The sequence below is a fragment of the Phlebotomus papatasi genome, chromosome 1, assembly GCF_024763615.1.
Source record: "Phlebotomus papatasi isolate M1 chromosome 1, Ppap_2.1, whole genome shotgun sequence".
NCBI lineage: Eukaryota > Metazoa > Arthropoda > Insecta > Diptera > Psychodidae > Phlebotomus > Phlebotomus papatasi.
In genome coordinates this window covers 103,949,904-103,968,255 of record NC_077222.1, presented here as the reverse complement: position 1 = coordinate 103,968,255, position 18,352 = coordinate 103,949,904, and the positions used below count along the sequence as shown (strand labels likewise).

The window sequence follows — 18,352 nt, the reverse complement described above, 5'->3', positions numbered from 1 at the left end:
AATCTGAAACCAAATATGGACTATAGCGGAACTCCACTGTATTATGATATCTGCTTCTTAAATGCTCCTTTAAAGACTTACAAGAAGCACAGAAATACTGCAAAATAGCTTAGATAGACATTCCTGACCTCACTAATTGAAAATATGACGTAGGTTAGTGACAGATGACAGTGAACCGTAAATGACAGATTGGCTAATCGGCGCCAATCAAACACTCTGATCGACCTATCGCGCGAATTAGGCTTCATGATCGGGTTGTTCGGCAGAAACCACCCTTTGGATGAGGCCGGTAAGGTACTTAATGTAAAGTATCCTGTACTTTGAACTTCACTCTTTCCTGGGCCAAGTTAGACTTACTTCTTAGTAATGCAACTGCAATAATTTGCCTTCGTTCATTAACTTGAGATAACAGTCCTGTGTTTTGATATAAAGTACCTTGATATCACTCAGCAGTCCACCAGATCAGGCGGAAGATTATTGGCAATCGGGGGCATAGATACAGTTTATCCAAGGACTATCAAAACAGCTAAGATCATTGTTCAAAAAGCTTTTCGCTTATGTACATCGTCAAAAGGATTATTATTTCAGTATCTACTATCTCATAAAAATCGACAACCCGACCGATTTCTTCCTTAACATGGCTTTCACATGGCGGATACCATTAGTAAATGTGGGTACCCGTCCCAGCCTAAACTGGTTTTGATCTAGCTTGACTGAGACTGGTTACAGGTCATAGAACACTGAGTCAGGCAATCAGAATCGTCCCACTCCTAATAGTGAAGCTCTAATGCCCTCCTACGTCTTCCACTCCCTGAAGGTTCCAAACTAGCTACCTTGCGTGGTAGTAGTCTCACTACAACACAGATCTAAGCTTCCCAGAATGACAGTAGTTTCACTACAACATCTATCTAGCCTTTCTTGAATGCTAGTAGTCTCACTACAACACCGCTCTAGGCTTCCCAGAATTCCAGTTGTCCCACTACAACAACGCTCTAGGCTTCTCAGAATTAAATCTCACTACAACACCGCCCTAGGCCTCCCAGAATTCCAGCATTTCCACTACAACACAGCTCTAGGCTTCTCAGAATATCAGTAGTCTCACTGCAACACTTCTCTAGCCTTCCTAGAATGCCAGTAATCTTACTACAACATCGGTCTAGGATAAGGAAAATAGGTCCTTCGGTTAAACGGTCATCATCCAGAGAGACCCATAATGACCCTCTGTTCGCCATCTTTAGGAATTTATACTCTTGGGTTTGGAAGAGATTGCTCTCAACCACCAAATGGATAGATCATCCGACAAGATAGCGGTCGGGGCCATGTGGCACCGAGCCAACACAGAGCTTCTTCCTCTTGTCAGCTGCCAAAGACATCATCCGTTACCCAGCCCGGGCATGAAATGGGATTACGGTTGAGAAATAAGAAAGGTCTTTGGTTAAAGGGCTACTACCAAGAGGCCGTATGATAGCCCATATAGACCATAAAAGTAGTACAATTTATAATTGAGTAACTATCGTTGGATCCCAATGTTCCCAAACACTGCTTCACATCTAAATTAGTTTCCCTAACCTACTGATCCTGTACCATCCTTAAAGTCGACAAACGCCAAAGAGCCATTCCGGTCCGGTCGACTAGGGACAAAAGAGAAGAACTAGGTCAAAATCCCTGAGTTTTCTCTATGCATATGGAAGTTCATAAATGAGATTTGCTAATGGATGGGGTCCATAAAGACTGTGCAACTTTTCTTGAGGCACTATGACGTCCTGCCCAATTTAGTGAGTTCCCATAGTATTGAAAGTGAGCCTTATCCTGTCTCAATTGGTAACGTTCTATGTTTATAATCTTTACGGTCCCAGTGTTCAATTGGATGAAGAACTGGTGTGATGTGTATTGATAGGGGACTCTCCGGTGGTGGCCAGTGGATTTGAAGTCACTTCACAAAGAAAAACACTTCTTCAATCTTTCCCAGAGCTTTCGGTCCTGGATGTGGACCTTCTTCAGTGATCGACTGATTATTTTACATTCAATTTTAATCGTTTTATGCTAGAGCTGTGCGCGTTTTTGTTCATAATAATCTTAACCCTCTTGTACTGAAGCTGTGCGCTTTTTATTTCCAATTTTAACACTTTCGTGTTGAAGCTGTGAGTGTTTTACATACAAGTTAAATCATTTTAAGTTTAAGTTGTGCGAGATTTTAACATAATATTAAGCATTTTATGCTGCATCAGTGCTGGCCTATGACCTTAACTTTGATTGGTTTTTTAAATGTACAAAAACAACTGAATAATTCTTGATCAACTCTTCTGTTTGAAATACATTCCTTTAACTTGAATTTCTGGCTAAATGGTAATCAATAATAAAGACAAAATATCACTGTATTATGCCCAACGCACAAAAACTTTTGTTTGCAAACATGTTTTCAGAATTTTCCATGAGAATGAGCGACATGACTAGATCTAGATCTTATTCACTCTCATTGAAATGTCAAAAACATGTTTACTACACAAAAGTTATAATGGGTTGGGTATAATATTTACATTGTAATTATTGTAAATACACTAAATTTCAAGTTCTATTGCGTTTTATAATATCAAAGTCTGTTAAACATAACCTACATAATTACTAAAAAGAAATATTAAAAAGAAATTTTTAGATTTTAAAAATTGAGTCCTCAAAAGTTATACCATTTGCCTATTTGCGTGTAGTGAAAAAATTGTATTTTTATGACTCGTAGTTTTACATGTTTACTATTCGGTGTACGAAAAAGTTCTCGTTGTTTTTTTTGTTGAATTTGAAAGAAATTATAAAAAAATTGATATGTTTAAAAGATTTAAAAAATGCGTAATTTGCCTTTTTACATTTGTAAAACGTAAAAAATATGTTTTTACTATGTAAAGGTACAATCCTGGCTCACGGATCACTTTGGATTCCGATCATCGAGATCCTGGATACTGATTGCGTGATCTTGGAAACAGATTGGCGCGATCTGTCGATCTGTCACTTACGATTTACTCACTAGCCATACTTATTCATCCTCTGACCGATCTATTATCCCCCCTTTGACTATTATCTGTACACCACTTCCGATTATATCATCTACCTCTCCACTATAACCCCATGGAGAGAGCTTGATGACTATTCACTCACACTTGGTGAGCTTTCAGGAGATAGATGGAGAGCTAGGATTATAAATTGCAAACTCACAAGAGGAATTATAATTTCCAAATCCACAAATTGTTTGCAATTTTTCAATTAAGAGCACAAATGCGCTTGACATAAATCTCAAAATTACACAAATTGCCAATGGATTGATTAATGTTGATTATTTGAACAACGTTCCAACAAGAAAATTTCAAATAACGGAGGCGTGTTGGCGGGAGGAGTTCCGTAGAAATTCCAGGGTAGGAATGCGGCGTAATGAAAATTTATTGATAATAGGTTATTTGTCTGGGGAAGTGTGCTATTGTGTCTCCAAGCACGGGAATTGATGAATTGGAAAAGTGGGAAAAGTGAGAAAATTCACCAAGGGTAAAAAGGGTTAATTACACGGAGAAATTCCGTGTAGGGTTGGGCAGCCCTGGGTAGTTACCACGAATACATAGTAAACAGGAAGAAATGGGAATAACTGCGTGGAAAATGTATCGATTCTCAATCATCATCCATTTCGCGAGTTGATGGTGAAATATGTCCAAATTGCAATATATCCTCGCATATTTCCCATTTCATTTGTTGAAACTTCTCAACATGTAGAAAAGGAAATTGGGAAATAAAGTGGAAGGAATGAGCATAAAAGTGTTGTGAGATGGAAAATCCACGAGATTGACTTTGAGATTTTCACAAGAAAGAGGAAAAAAAATTGAACGAGACATTCATCATTTTCTTCATTTTCTTCCAGGTGAACGATTGATACAGTACGCTAGTGAGAATTTAGTTACGGAAATTCTGATTCATCCTCAGTACAATACATTGATTCAATGTATGAGAAATCTCCTGAGCAGTTTCACTCGTCACAGACACATCATTCATGCTGGCTATACGTTCTCCGGAAATGGATCTTGGATCTTGCAGGTGAGCCAACCATCCTCCCACATTCTTCCCCACGCATTGCAAGAACTTTAACTAGAGATTCTGGAACTGAAAGGAATTCTTCCAGCAAACTTCAATTGATAGAAAGAAAATTCTTAGAAGGTCTCCTCTTCCAATACCTAGGCAATATGTTCTGCAATTTCACGTTTTGCTTCTCAAAATTGAAAGGAAAATTACCTATTTCCATTTCTATTTCCGTACGGTGCAATAACGATCTTGGGAAAAAGATATAACAAGATTTTTTGTACCAAAGAAACCGATACAAGTCAATCGCAAAGCAAGGAAAAAGTACCTGAATTTTATCGCTTTAAGACAAATAAGCTTCCTATCTATAAAACCACATAATCTAGGAATACAGTATCATGCCTTAATATTTTTTGCAAACTAAAAAAGATAAAAGAATTTAGTGGTCAGCATTTCGGTAAAAAATTGGTCAGCAAATAAAGAATATTAATCACACTTCATTTTGAAAAACAAAAATCGATTTTGCGTAATAATGCCTTCGGCACAACTTTTAACTACACTGAGAAAAATCCGAAAAAGTTAAAATAACATTCCGGAAATGTTAATTTTACCCCGCATTATTGATCCGAAATCGGTGTAAATATTACCCTTTTTAGGTGTATTGGGGGTTAAAGTTACCCTTTTTCATGTTAATTTTACCCTTAAAAAAGTGTAAAAATAACATTAAGAAATGTTGATATATTTTTACACTTAAAAAGTGTTTAAGTTGTGAGGAAAGAAGTTAATCGCACCCTCGTTTTTTCTCAGTCTAGGTAAAATTTTGTGAAATCAAAATTCGCGTTCCTTTCTTCCTGAAAAAATTTGCATAAGTACATCCTCTTTCGATCTCAGAATTGGACAGAACTAAATTTAATTTGGTCTGATGTTCAAAAGAAGAAGAAGAGTGCGAAAGAGTAGGACAGATAGACAGATATAAGCAAAACTTTTAAGAAAAAAGGGATGTGGATTTCGATTTTATGAAATTTTCCTGATCTAAAGGGTGTGCCGATGCCATGAAAACTCGATTTTGTGTAGTAACAACTTCGGAACACCTTTGAGCTTAGTAAAATTTCATGAAATCAAAATTCGCGTACCTTTCTTTCTCAAAAGATTTGGATAACTATAACCCATTTTTTCAGTCTCAAAATTGAACAGAACTAAATTTAATTTAATCTGATCTTCAAAAAAAGAAGAAGAAGAGTGCGAAAGAGTAGAATAGACATATGCTAAACTTTTAAGAAAGAAAGATATGTAAATTTCGACTTCATAAAATTTTCCAGATCTAAAAGGTGTGCAGGAGCCATTATGACTTCAGCACACCTTTTAGATCAGGAAAAATTCAAGGAATCAAAATTCTCGTCCCTTTCTCTCTCTATCCTTTTGTATAAGTCTCTCCAACTCTTTCGTACTATTCTTCTGCTGTTGAAAATCACGCCAAATTCAATTTAGTTTAATCTAATTTGAAGTGCAAATGACTATATAGACATATACAAAATGTGTGAAAAAAGGTATGTGAATTTTGATTTCATGATATTTTCTTGATCTAAAGATGTGGAGGAGGCATAAAAACCAATTTTGCTTACTCGATTTAAGATAATAAATATTAATTTTGGTCAGTTTAAAATTCGATTTTTATTATTATTGGCTCTGACACGTCTTTCAGATCAGGAGAATTTCATGAAATCAAAATTCACATCCTTGTCTTTCTTACACGTTTTGCATATGTCTATCTCTTAATCTAGCACCTCAAATTCGATTGATCTAAATTGAATTTGTTATGATGTTAAAAAGAAGAAGAGGAGTGCGAAAGAATGAGTTAAACATATGCAAAGTGTGTACGAATGAAAGGGATTCGGATTTCGACTTCTTGAAATTTTCCTGATCTAAAAGGTGTGCCGGAGCCATAAGCTAACAATTTTAATCAGTAATAAATCAATTTCGATAAACCATCGATTTCGGTCAATTAATCTGCAAATTACTAAAATAGGTCAATAAAAAAGCAATTTGTGAGAGCAAATAATTAATTTTGGTCAGTTAAAAATTCGATTTCGATCAAGAAATAATCAATTTTAATCAGTAAAAATTTTTAGTCACTTATTCTCTGTCAGTTGAGAATCAATTTTCGTGAGTAATACAAAACTATTTTGATCAGAAAATTATTAAACTTGGTCCTTAAAAAAATACTTTGATCAGAAAACTATAATTTCGGTTTAGTGAAAAATAAATAAATTTTGGTCAATCGATTTCGATAGGTGAAAATCAATTTAGGTCAGCTAAAAAGCGATTTTGGACGGCAAATTTATTAATTTTGGTCAGTTGAAAAAATTATTTTAATCAGTAATGGGCTTTGGCACACTTTTTATATCGGGAAAATTTCATGAAATCAAAATTTGCATCATTTTCGTTATCAAATATTTTGCATAAGTCTATCCTACTCTTTTGCACTCTTCTTCTTATTTTGAACATGAGACCAAATTAAATTTAAGCTTGGTCCAATTTTAAATCTAAAAGATCGAGATAGATTTAGTATTTCGAGAACGAAACAGAAGTGAATTTAGCTTTCATGTAATTATATAGAGCTAAAAGTTGTGGCGAAGACGTAAATATCAATTTTAATTGGTAAAGAAATCTATTTTGGTCAGACGTATAATCAATAAAGTATAGATTTTTGTCAGTGACAGAAAACCATTTTGTTCAGAATGATTATTGAACTTGATTAAGAAAAATTTGATTTTGTTCAGTAAACTGTCAATTTTGGTTTAGAAAGCAATTAATTTTGGTCATTAAATTTTGGTACGTGAAGAACAATTTTGGTCAGGAAGAGAGCGATTTTGTCCAAATCATTAATTTTGGTCAGTTGAAAATTCTATTTTTATCAGTAAACTATTAAATTTAGTCAGTGAAAATCTTATTTTGATCAGTCATACTTAACCGGTAAATAATTGATTTTGGTCAGCAAATTAAGACTGTTTTAATCAGTAAATCATTAAACGTTCGTAAAACCATTAAAAATACGATTTTGTTCAGTAAAATTTGAATTTCACTGAAAATAAATAAATTTCGGTCATCAAAAAAATTGATTTCGGTTAGCAAATTTTTTTGGTCAGATAAAAATTCGTTTTCTACCAATTTTAGTCTGTGTAGAATCTGTTTTGGTTTATCGTATTTAAGCAGTAAAAATCATTTTTGTTCCGTAAGCTATCAATTTTGGTTTAGTAATAAAATGAATTTTGGTCAGTAGTAAATTTTCCCAGAAAACCAATTATTTTGATCAGTAAAACAAAACTATTTTGATCAGTAAGGCAGTAAATTGTATCTCAGTAAAAAATATGATTTTGATCAGTAAACTTTCAATTTTGATTTGGTAAAAGTAATAAAAATTGGTCAGTCGATTTCTGTAGGTAAAAATAAATTTCTAATAGATAAAAATTAGATGGTTAAACAATTTCTAAATCAAGAAAAAAATCTATAAGATACTTGTACCTAATAGATAAATTTACAAAAAAGAACATAGACGAAAGGTCAATTCTGACCGCACGCAAATACACTCAATCAAATTGTCCCAAAATACATCGAGTGCTCTGCTATTTCTAGCACTGTACAGCTCAAGGAGGAAAAACTTGTTGGTTGTGAACAATTCAATCGATGCTCCAGCGGAACTTTTCCCGCATAATCTCACTAAGAATCAATCGATTGAGAGACACTCTAGCTTCTATTCTCCTTTTTTTGCTCTATTTATTTGTCATTTGAGGAAATTTTATCACGCCATCCAAAGTGACTCAAGGGGGAAGTGTTTGCAGAAGGATTTACATGTGAAAAACCATTTTCACCCAGCACAAAAATTTACATATTTCGTGTCTTAATATTCTACTTCACTTTGCCAAGGCGTCTCTAATTGGCACAGTTTTTCCATCGTCCTTTTTAAACGTTCTCTTTTTTTTAATGTTTTCTCTGAGAATACGGAAGAATTTTCCTTTATGTCCTTGAGTATTTAAAAATCTCTTCTAATTACTGAGAACGTTAAAAGGATTATCCAGTACGAAAGATATTTCCGCAAGTGTTACTTATTTTTAAAAAAGTAACAAAAGGAATTTAATTAAAATTGCTTTTAAAAAAAATCAATGGAAAATTCGCATTCATTTTCCGTTGTTTTTTTTTTCAGTACCAATTAATTTCCAACATAAACTTACTCATAATTCTTTAAAAATTATGCGAAAATAAAATAGAGAAATACAATTAAAAGGAAACCAAGTAATTAAATTTTCCATAAGCTTTTTTTAAACGGGGAAATGTCAAAATAGAGCCTGTTCTAGCATGTAACAGTGAGTCTCTAGAAAATATCCCTTTGTGGTTCATTTTTAGGATAAAACCTCTCCATCATCTTGTGTCCTGGTAAAAATAGAAAGCCTGTCAACTTTGCTATTTTATTTCGAAAACTTTCGAAATACTTCATCGCACAAACAATAATCGCTGTATCATAAGATATTCTTCATTTTTTTTCGGGAGCTATTATTTACTTAAAACATTTTTAAAAAAATCTGTTAAGGATAAGGAATATTAAAAAATAACCCCAAAAAAGTTTTCAAAAAGAAACAAGCTGAAAATTATGCAATATTTGAAGAGGTTTAATTTCAGTTTGACGCTTTTATTTCGAAATGAAATTTTCGTATCAAAATCGTTCCGTTAAGATCCGGTTTAGACTTGTAAAAGTTTTAAGGACATCTAATTATAGAGCAGCAAGGGTGAGAAATAACACTTTGAAATCGAATATACGTCAAAACAGGTTTGTCCTGACCATTGGCGTACAATTTTCATTTGACGTTTGTGCAGTTTCAAACGGTTCTTGTTCACCTCTGTATCAGAAGTCAAAATTTGACCTTTGAGGGACTTTGGACTTTTGGGAATTATGCCTTTCTGAATTTTGGCCTATTCGAAATTTTAGAGTTTTCAGGATTTTGGACTTTTCAGTATTTTGGCATTCGGGATCTTGGTTTTCAGGGTTTTTGACCTTTTAGAATTTTGGCGTTTTGGATTTTTGACTTGCGAGATTTTGGACTTTTCGGGATTTTGAACCTTTAGAGATTTTGGTTTTCAAAATTTTGGACTTTTCAAGATCTTTTTCGTTCAGGATCCCGATTTTTAATCTTTCGGAAATTTGGCGTTCGAGATTTTTGGAGTTTTTGGGATTTTGAACCTTTCGAGATTTTAGTTTTCGAGATTTTGAACTTTTCAGGACCTTTTGCATTCGGGATCCTAGCTTTCAGGTTTTTTGATCTTTCGAATTTTTTGGCGTTCGGGATTTTTGGCTTGAGTGATTTTAGACATTTCGGGTTTTTAAAAATTTCGAAATTTTGCTTTTCGCGAATTTGGACTTTGAAGTATTTCGGCATTTGGAATTATAGACTTATCTAGCTTTTACCTTTCGGGATTTTGAACTTTTCAGAATTTTGGCGTTCTGGATTTTTGGCTTACAAAATTTTGGACCTTTCGGGATTTTAGTTTCGAGATTTTGAACTTTTCAAGATTTTTTGCATTCGGGATCCTAGCTTTCATGATTTTTGATCTTTCGGATTTTTGGCGTTCGAGATTTTTGGCTTGAGGGATTTTAGACATTTCGGGTTTTTAAAATTTTTCGATATTTTGCCTTTCGCGATTTTGGACTTTTAAGTATTTTGGCATTCGGAATTATGGACTTTTCAAGTTTTTACCTTTCGGGATTTTGAACTTTTCAGAATTTTGGCGTTCTGGATTTTTGGCTTGCGAAATTTTGGACCTTTCGGGATTTTGGTTTTCAAGATTTGTGTCTTTTCAGGATCTTTTGCGTTTAGGATTCCGATTTATAATCTTTCGGAATTTTGACGTTCGGGATTTTGGACTTTTCGGTATTTTGCAATATTTGGACTTTGGATTTGAGGATGCAATCCTCAAATCCCGTGCTCTATGTAACCCAGGACTGCATGCCAAAATTAACCTGCGATTCGATCATTCGTCCTCTAGATACATGTTTTCACATACTGTACTTTGCTGATTCATTACTGGTTAGGAACGATGCACTCTCAGCTCATTTAATATGTCTTTAAAAAACTCGATATCGAAAATGTTTTCGGCGAATGTTTAAGGACAAAATGACCGCCTCGTGGTCTATCCTCAAAACCATATAAATATGGTTTTCTGACGAATTAGGATGGAACTAGAGGTAAATCGATATCTCTCGTGATATCGTAATATTTCACAAAACTACCATTTTGCATTGATTATTCATATATCTCTCCCTTTGATTGCAAGAAATAAAAAGAGGATTTAACAATTTTATGTTACGCAGAATTTTGCTATTTCGGTAAAAGCAAATTGGATTAAGTACTAAAGTATACAATGTGGCACAAATCAAACATAAATATGAATTATAGTTGCCCCTATTGAGGATTGTGGGTAGTTTCTGTGAAAAGCTGTGTGATCAAATATTTTGTTAGATTTTAATTAAATAGAGCAAACGATAGAATTAATGAAAATAATACTGTTTTTAATTGATGGTGCCTGGTAAAATGCAATTTAAAATGTATTCAATTACTTGGGAAAAGTCCACTAAAATGATGAAATTTTGCCAGGAAATTAATTTTCTCCATGTTTTTGCAATATCACATCGTTGGGGTAATGCAGGGAAAAAGCTCTCCACTTGCATGATGAGCTTTCACCTGACAAGCACGCTCGCAAAAGCCACAACTATCCACCGTAAAAAAGGGGGTTGAAGGGACACAATGTACCTTCTTATTTCACGGAGAATTCTTCGAGAATAATTAATAATTAAGTAGCAACAAATTCCATTACACGTATAACAGTTTGCATCTTGCAGCTGAGTTGCAAATAAAATTTATGATTTATCGTTTATGTAATTACTAGCAAATGGTGAACTTTTTGCCAGTTTTTCTTTACAATTTTCTTGGAAAAAAGAAAGATAAAAAAAAACTTTAATTTTTTCCTTCACTTTAGCACTAACCTTCAATGCATCATTGAAGAGGAAAAAGTTTCAAGCTTGGAAGAAGCCATCTGAAGAGTTTAAAGATAAAAATTGCAAAGAGAAAATTCCGCATCGTCTTGAAAAATGGATAAAATTCACGCGCTTCTGCAATTCATAATTGATAACATCAGCCATAATCATTTTTACTCTCCGTTTCACCGACTTTTTCCACCCAGTCGGCGAATTCATGAAAAAGCTCCCCCATGAGAATAGAACGTGTGAAAACTCACCACAATAAATTTCTTCTTCTTCTCCATTTCTCCCTTTTCGCCAGGATGGAACGTTCTCCGTGTCGGATTTCTCTGAAGCCTTCCAGGAGCACGAAGTTCAGCGTGTCCTCCGTGCATATCCGGACACCATCACCATGGATATCCACTGTGCCGCTGCTGGACTCTGGACATCCCTTCCGGACAAAGGTTATGCGAAACTTTGCAAGATTCGCATCAATCCGGTGGATGTTCTCAATTCTGGGAGCGAAAAGATCAACGCATTTATCGGTAAGACCAGCTTTTAATATTTCTTTGGGACCTTCTTTAAAGCTTACAAAAATAACAAAGGCAGATTGGGTTTTTGTGTCCAAGAATACCCCTAACTTAGGGATGGAGATAAAATATTGCACGACGAAAGCTCTTCTAAAACTACCCGTTTCTACTTTGAAATGAAACACAGACTGAAAAGAAAATTCCGAAAATGTTTCACTTGTATACTAAGATTACCATCCTTTTCAATTTATTTTATATATTCCTTGGTTTTTCAAAATTGAACTTAACAGACATAAATTTGCAAAAATCGTAAACTTTCGATTAAACTTAGAATAATGCTCTAATCAAGCTAAAAAGCCAAAAAACACCTAGTGCATATGATTTTTAATAAAATTTTAAAACTAAAATAAACTATATAAGGGTCCGAATAGACTTAGGCTGATCCTCAAGAATATTTATCCTGTAAAATTTTGAAGTAAAGAATTTATCCAAAAATGTCATCCTGTAAAATTTTGAAGTAAAGAATTTATCCAAAAATGTCATGCAATAACAGCTTACGATCATCGATTAGAGATCATTTGCATAAATTTCCTTTACCTAATCATTTATTAGATGAGGTTCTTAACAATCTCCGACTATAATCCTAACAAAATCTCATGTCTTCCGATCGGTCCCAAACTTTGCCAAAATTTGTTTGGCCACTTACTGGTCACTAATATATGGATGGCTAAGTAACGTTCCAGTCCGTTCGTACGGACGCTCTTTGGAGCTTAACCCTCTAACGGTGTTTTCTTTAATATGCGAAAAAAAGTTCTAAAACAATGTTTTCTAGGATAATTATGATCCAATAAAGTCGAAAAAACCATCCATTCTTCATTATCGTTTTTAGTTTAGGCGCTGAGTGAGAAAATACAAGAATTTTTTGAAACTCTTTTTGCTTCTAAAATTCACATTTTTAGTTTTTTCAATTTTTTTAAATGAAGTATACAAAGTAGAATGACATATCTTTCAGTAGAAAATAAATTTATTTTAGTCAGATAACTTTAAATCTGTATTTTTATGGAAATTGGAAATTAGTTTTTCTGTACAAATATTTTTTGTTGCTTTTTCTCTGACCTGTCACACAAAACTGGGAATAGCAACAAAACGAAGAGTCAAAATGAGTTCAAACTTTCAAGAGATATTTATAAGACTATTACCGAGGACACTATAGCACTTTTAAATAAATAAAACCTTTATTGTCGCTGTAAATGTGATTTTTGTGAAGACCGCCTAGAGGCGGTCTTACCCGTTAGAGGGTTAATAGCTCCTAAACTAAAAGAGATATCGACATGTGGTTTTCGGCAAAGGTTATATCGGATGAAAATTGCAAGATGGTGCATTGACCACCCACCCCCTACCCTCCCATCAAACATTTTGAATACCGTCATTGTGAGTGACTTTGCACTCTGCTGTCCGTAAGACTTTCATAAATTCTAGCACTTATTGATGGTTTTCGCCGATCCGGTCTAACATGCCAAAGTATATAGGGATATGTTATGTACCAAGTAAGGTACAATGATCCTCAAAAGGATTCTTGTAGTTTCAGTAATAGTCAATGAAATGCAAATAGGGGAAAGTGCTCTCCCTTAGAATGTTCATGCCTTCAAATAATGTGAATTTCTTTTGTTTTTCGTAAGAGATTTACGTAAGAGATTTACACTAAATTATCACGGAATTATCAACAATTGATGATAAGCCATTTAAAATTTAATAAAAATGTGTATGTCTCTTAGGAAAACTAACAGAAAATTCACATTATTCGAAAGCATGAACGTTCGAAGGGAGAGTACTTTCCCCTATAGGTATCTTAAGTTATCTGAAAGTGCAATTCCAAAATCGATTTCAGAGTAGTAAATTGCCCAAATCCATTCTAAATTCATCTGGCTAGAATAATCCACTTCGATTTTTTGCATTATTTTTATTAAAATACTATTTTCACTATTATGTTCCTAAGAACGCATGATATATTATTATTTTTTATTATTATTATATATTTATTACTCTTAAGCATATACAATTAACAAAAAAAAGTATGCAGCAATAAGGCATGAATCAGGCGTCCGCCGCCGTCTTAGAGTTGGTGACCAGCCTCCAAAGCCAAACGGCGGAAATGCTTCTTCTCAGGCTGTATAGTCTTTTGTCGTGTACAACGATCTTTTATTTTTTTTAGACAAAGAAATTTCAATTACAAAATAGGCTCTATTGCAGAGATAATCGAAATTATGCTCAAGGTAGATGTGACAGGAGCAACTAGGCTCGTGGCGTCACAACGAGTTCAATTCAGCGCAAAGAAATATATTAATAAAGAAAAATAATAATAATAATAAAGAGTTCATCAAAAGTGTAGCAGAAAACCCAGAAACCCACATGAAAAATTCAAGAAAAGAAGAAGAGAAAAGTTAGAAACAAAATAATTAATTAATTGAGGGCTCGAATATCAGAGTTGCGGCAAAAAAAGAAAAGCAATAACAAAAGAAAGAAAATACTGGAAGGAAGAAAAGAAAGAGAAAAAACTAAATCAAGCTCAATAATTAGGAATATATTAAGCTATGTTTACCAGGGATTTAGGAAAATATCCAGAACAAGAGTGTCAAACGATGTTATAAAATTGCATATAATAGTCTTTCTAAAGCTTTATAGAAGTATTTGGCTAAAAATTATACATTTTTTTTGGGAAATTAAGATAAAATGACCGAGATCTACAAGATGGTATGTTTGCCACATTGATTTGACGTTTCTGTCTGTCATTTTCAATAACTGTCAAAACAAAAATCTCATCCGATTGAACTGAAATTTTAGTATGTTCTAGCTGATGTCAAGACCTTTTCAGAACATTAAATAAAATCCAAAATAGGTCAAGCGATGGTCTGGATACAGGGGCTCCAAGTTCAAAATTTTGACAATTTCATGAATACAGAACTACTAGGAGCTTCTTTTATCCAAACCATTACAAAAAAAGACAGCGCTATCGTTAGGTGATGAGACCTAACAAACAAAAAGAAAAGTAATGTTTTTGTTTATAACAGCATATTATTTGAGAATCTGGAAAACTGTTTTTGCAAAGATGAAAAAATTAACAAAAAATTAATTAATGCACTTTTCGTTTATTTTTTTTTAATTATGTAAGAGTAAATAAATATATAGAATTAAAGCCTCAACCATTTTTAATGGTTACTGAGGCATTTCGTATCGATTTCAAAATTCAGGATTAGAAAATAAAGATCACCAAAATATGAATATTTCAAAATTTTAAAATTTGAGCCTCTGTATTTAGGTAATTGCTCGACCTAAGTCGGAACAAAAATACATTTTGAAAAGGTATTTAGATGAGCTATAACATACTAAAATTTCAACCCAATAGGACAAGTTTTAAGTTTTGACAGTTATTCAAAATAGCGGACAGAAACGTCAAATCAAGATGGCGACTACGTCATCTTGTAGATCTCGTGCATCTAACCCTTAGAACTGAAGATCTTCATTGTAGTTTATTATCAGAATTTATGGGTTTTTTCACTGTCTCGAGGCAGTGCCATTTCCACTGGTTAGTACTTTTTGTTCGAGAATTACTAACCAGTCAGCATATTTTTGCTGATCGACTCAGCAAAAATATGCTGAAAACGCTGCTTTGTTAAGCTAACTGTGCTCGTTGGGTCGTTATGGTATTTTCAAATAAAACGGAAACTTTGACTAAATTTTAGGAAGTATTTGACAAAGTACTTTGAATTGTAAGCCAAGAGCTCCTCTAAAATTATTATTTTCCATCACAAAAGCATAAACAACAGCTTGTACAATTCTTTCAATGGAGTTATTATCCCAAACAACATACAACCTCATAATGAAATTGTTCTCAAGCACAGCAATGGAAAAATCCCAAAACTTCCTTTAGAGATGCGGAAACGACGAGTAAAGTTGGTAGAGAAAAGAAAAATCTTGCAAAAACAAATAATCTTGCACACATCCTCATGATTCCATTAAATTCCAACTCGTATTCCTTGTACAAAAATTAACTGAAACTCGTACATAAGTGAAAACTTTCACCCATCTCCAAACTTAAAGCCCACTCCCAAGAAAATGCTTCTTAAGCCATTTTACAAGTTTCTTGGGCTCAAAAACACCAATTGCCCAAAGTACCGGGGGGAAAAAATTAAAATCTGGGACGATATTGGCGAAGAGAAGGAGACTCATGAGATCCAGGAGAGCAATAAATGTGCAATTTGTAAGCTCAACCCAGACACTAATTGGCTCCTATCCAAACAGACTACTTGGCGCCCATGGTGAGTCCGGCGAGTCTTCATGAGCTGCTGGAGACATCAGATGTCGTCGGAAATATCCGCTTCAGTCATCCAACACTCTATGTCTTCCCAGGGGGACAAGGCGATGCGGCTCTCTTTGGAATCAACGGTTTTAACATGTTGGGTAAGTTCAACAAAAAAATCAATACATCCACTTGTCTCAGACTTTCAGAATCCTGCCTGGATAAAAACTTTCTTTCGAGTTCATTTTACTCAATTAAACACTCAAAGGGAGAACGTGGGATACTTTAGGGAAATTCTTTAGACAAAGAGCCCGCTTAATCAGGCAATTTATCAAATTGAGCGGTTTTCCTTGGAGAATTTTAAAAGGTTTTCCAAACTTAGAACTGGAATATTGATTAACTGTTGTTCATATATCAGTAGACCCCCCATAAAAATTGCCTAACCGATTTAGCGATTTAACGTAAAGAGGACGTAATTTTTACGTAATTAAAATAACTTCGAGCGAAGGTAACTCTAATGTCGAAAGTCCTACTTTGGAATTCGAAAGGTGCCATTATTGGCCTTTACCTTTACTAAATCCCAAGCGGCATTTGATATCCAAATAATGTATGTCTCAAATGTAACCAACGTATTTTCAATGTAATGCCCAACGCACAATAACATTTGTTTAGTAAACATGTTTTTGACATTTCAATGAGAGTGAGTGAGATCTAGATCTAGTCATCTCGTTCTATCTCATAGGAAATTTTGAAAACATGTTTATAAACAAAAGTTATTGTGCGCTAAGCATAATCGATATATTTTTTAGAAAATTATAATGTATGAACACGATGGAAGTTTATTGACTAAAAATTATACGTGTTATAAGGTAAAATAACCTCTAGTCAGCCGGTTCCTCAACTCGGCCAGTTGATTTATTTAACCAATTTTTTAACGTTTTATAGTCAATTTCTATGAAATTTTCACTGATTTACGTTATATATAATATAATACACCTTATAATGTTAAATCGGTAAGACCATATTATAACAAATCTAAGTAAATTGAATAAATAGCCGCACTGGCCGAGTTGAGAAACCGGCCGACTACAGGGTACTTTACCTTATACCAGAAAAATAACTTATATAAACATTGTATAGAAAATAACAGTTATTTTCTATTAATATGAATAATAATTTTATTTGATAAATTTCGGTTAATATTTTGGTATTTTCCCTTAAAATTATGACTAAAGGTTTTTAAATCCATAATCAAGTTATATATAATCTGTTTTTGAGTGAAAATGTATAAAACTGTGTCAAAAATATAGAAAGTATATTTATCTTACATATTCTTGCTTTTATGTTTACATAATGTCGTGAAACTGTATGAACATCACGTTTTGATATTTTTTAGTTACATTTGTTCCGTAAAGGAGACAAGTTATATACAACTTGTGTTCTTTTTGTATGTCGCTACCAGATTGCCAAATTCTGCTTTGTTTACTAGGCAGAGATTCATGTTCCAATGAAAATTTGTGAAAAAAGTGACGTTGAACGTAAATTAAAGCCTTGAAGTGCACCAGCGTTTGTATTGGAGTCGAGCACATAGATAGAAGGGATAAAATTTGAAAAAGTAAGTGTAATTGATGGAAAAATTGTGAATTAATATTTCGGTCGTGAGTTAACATTTTCTTTCTTTAATTGCAGTGTAGCCAAATTGTAAATATTAGGATAGCTTCCTGATCTTCTAACGTGAAACTGAATTGCAGAAACAGTGCCCAGAATGCAGAAAATGTTTCTAAAAAGCATAAAATTGAAGTTTTTACTGTGCAGTAACATTATTGTTATAAGAAATCTGTAATGTGAAAATGTACGACATAATGTAAATATAATCACAAAAATATGTCAAGATGTGTTTTCTTCTATATTTTTTATTTATTCAGGTTATAGCATCTTAATTTTATTTTATCAGAACAAAAAGAAGATTATGGCGTGGAAATTTACAGAAAATTGGTGGCGCTAAACCCAATTTAATGTAAAATTATGCACAAAAGATTGATGAGCCTCGATATTTGTCCAGAATGGTGCTTAAAATGATGTATTCTACCAATACAAGCAGTAAAAATTTGATATCCATAAGTTTTTCAATAATATGATGGAAAGGGCAATAAACTTATTCAATTTTATTTTCATTAATTTTCTAGCTTTCCCTTGAGAATTTCAGATCGGGAATTAAATATTATTCACTAACATTGTATTCTCTAACGGAAAACAGTCATTGCATTAAATCTTCATACGCGATAAAAGTGCACGAGGCACAGAAAATCTGACTGAATCGTTGGGGATAAAAATTATTCATTTAAGGAAAATATTTGAGCAAATTTTAAATGAAAATGCAAAAGAAATGACAATTCTGCGATCAATAGTTATAAAATTGATATAGTGTAGCGATTATATTTTATTTAGTCATAATCTATACATTTTACC

General features: G+C 33.5%; 1 protein-coding gene across 1 annotated transcript in view; it reads left to right on the top strand.

Moving 5' to 3' along the window:
• Nucleotides 1-18,352, top strand: part of LOC129799811 (microtubule-associated protein futsch) — a 192,571-nt gene that overhangs the window by 156,581 nt on the left and 17,638 nt on the right. Inside the window, exons 3-5 of the mRNA XM_055844038.1 lie at nucleotides 3,896-4,068; nucleotides 11,379-11,601; nucleotides 15,886-16,044. Coding sequence (XP_055700013.1) covers nucleotides 3,896-4,068; nucleotides 11,379-11,601; nucleotides 15,886-16,044 — 555 coding nt within the window. The remainder of the gene's footprint in view (nucleotides 1-3,895; nucleotides 4,069-11,378; nucleotides 11,602-15,885; nucleotides 16,045-18,352) is intronic.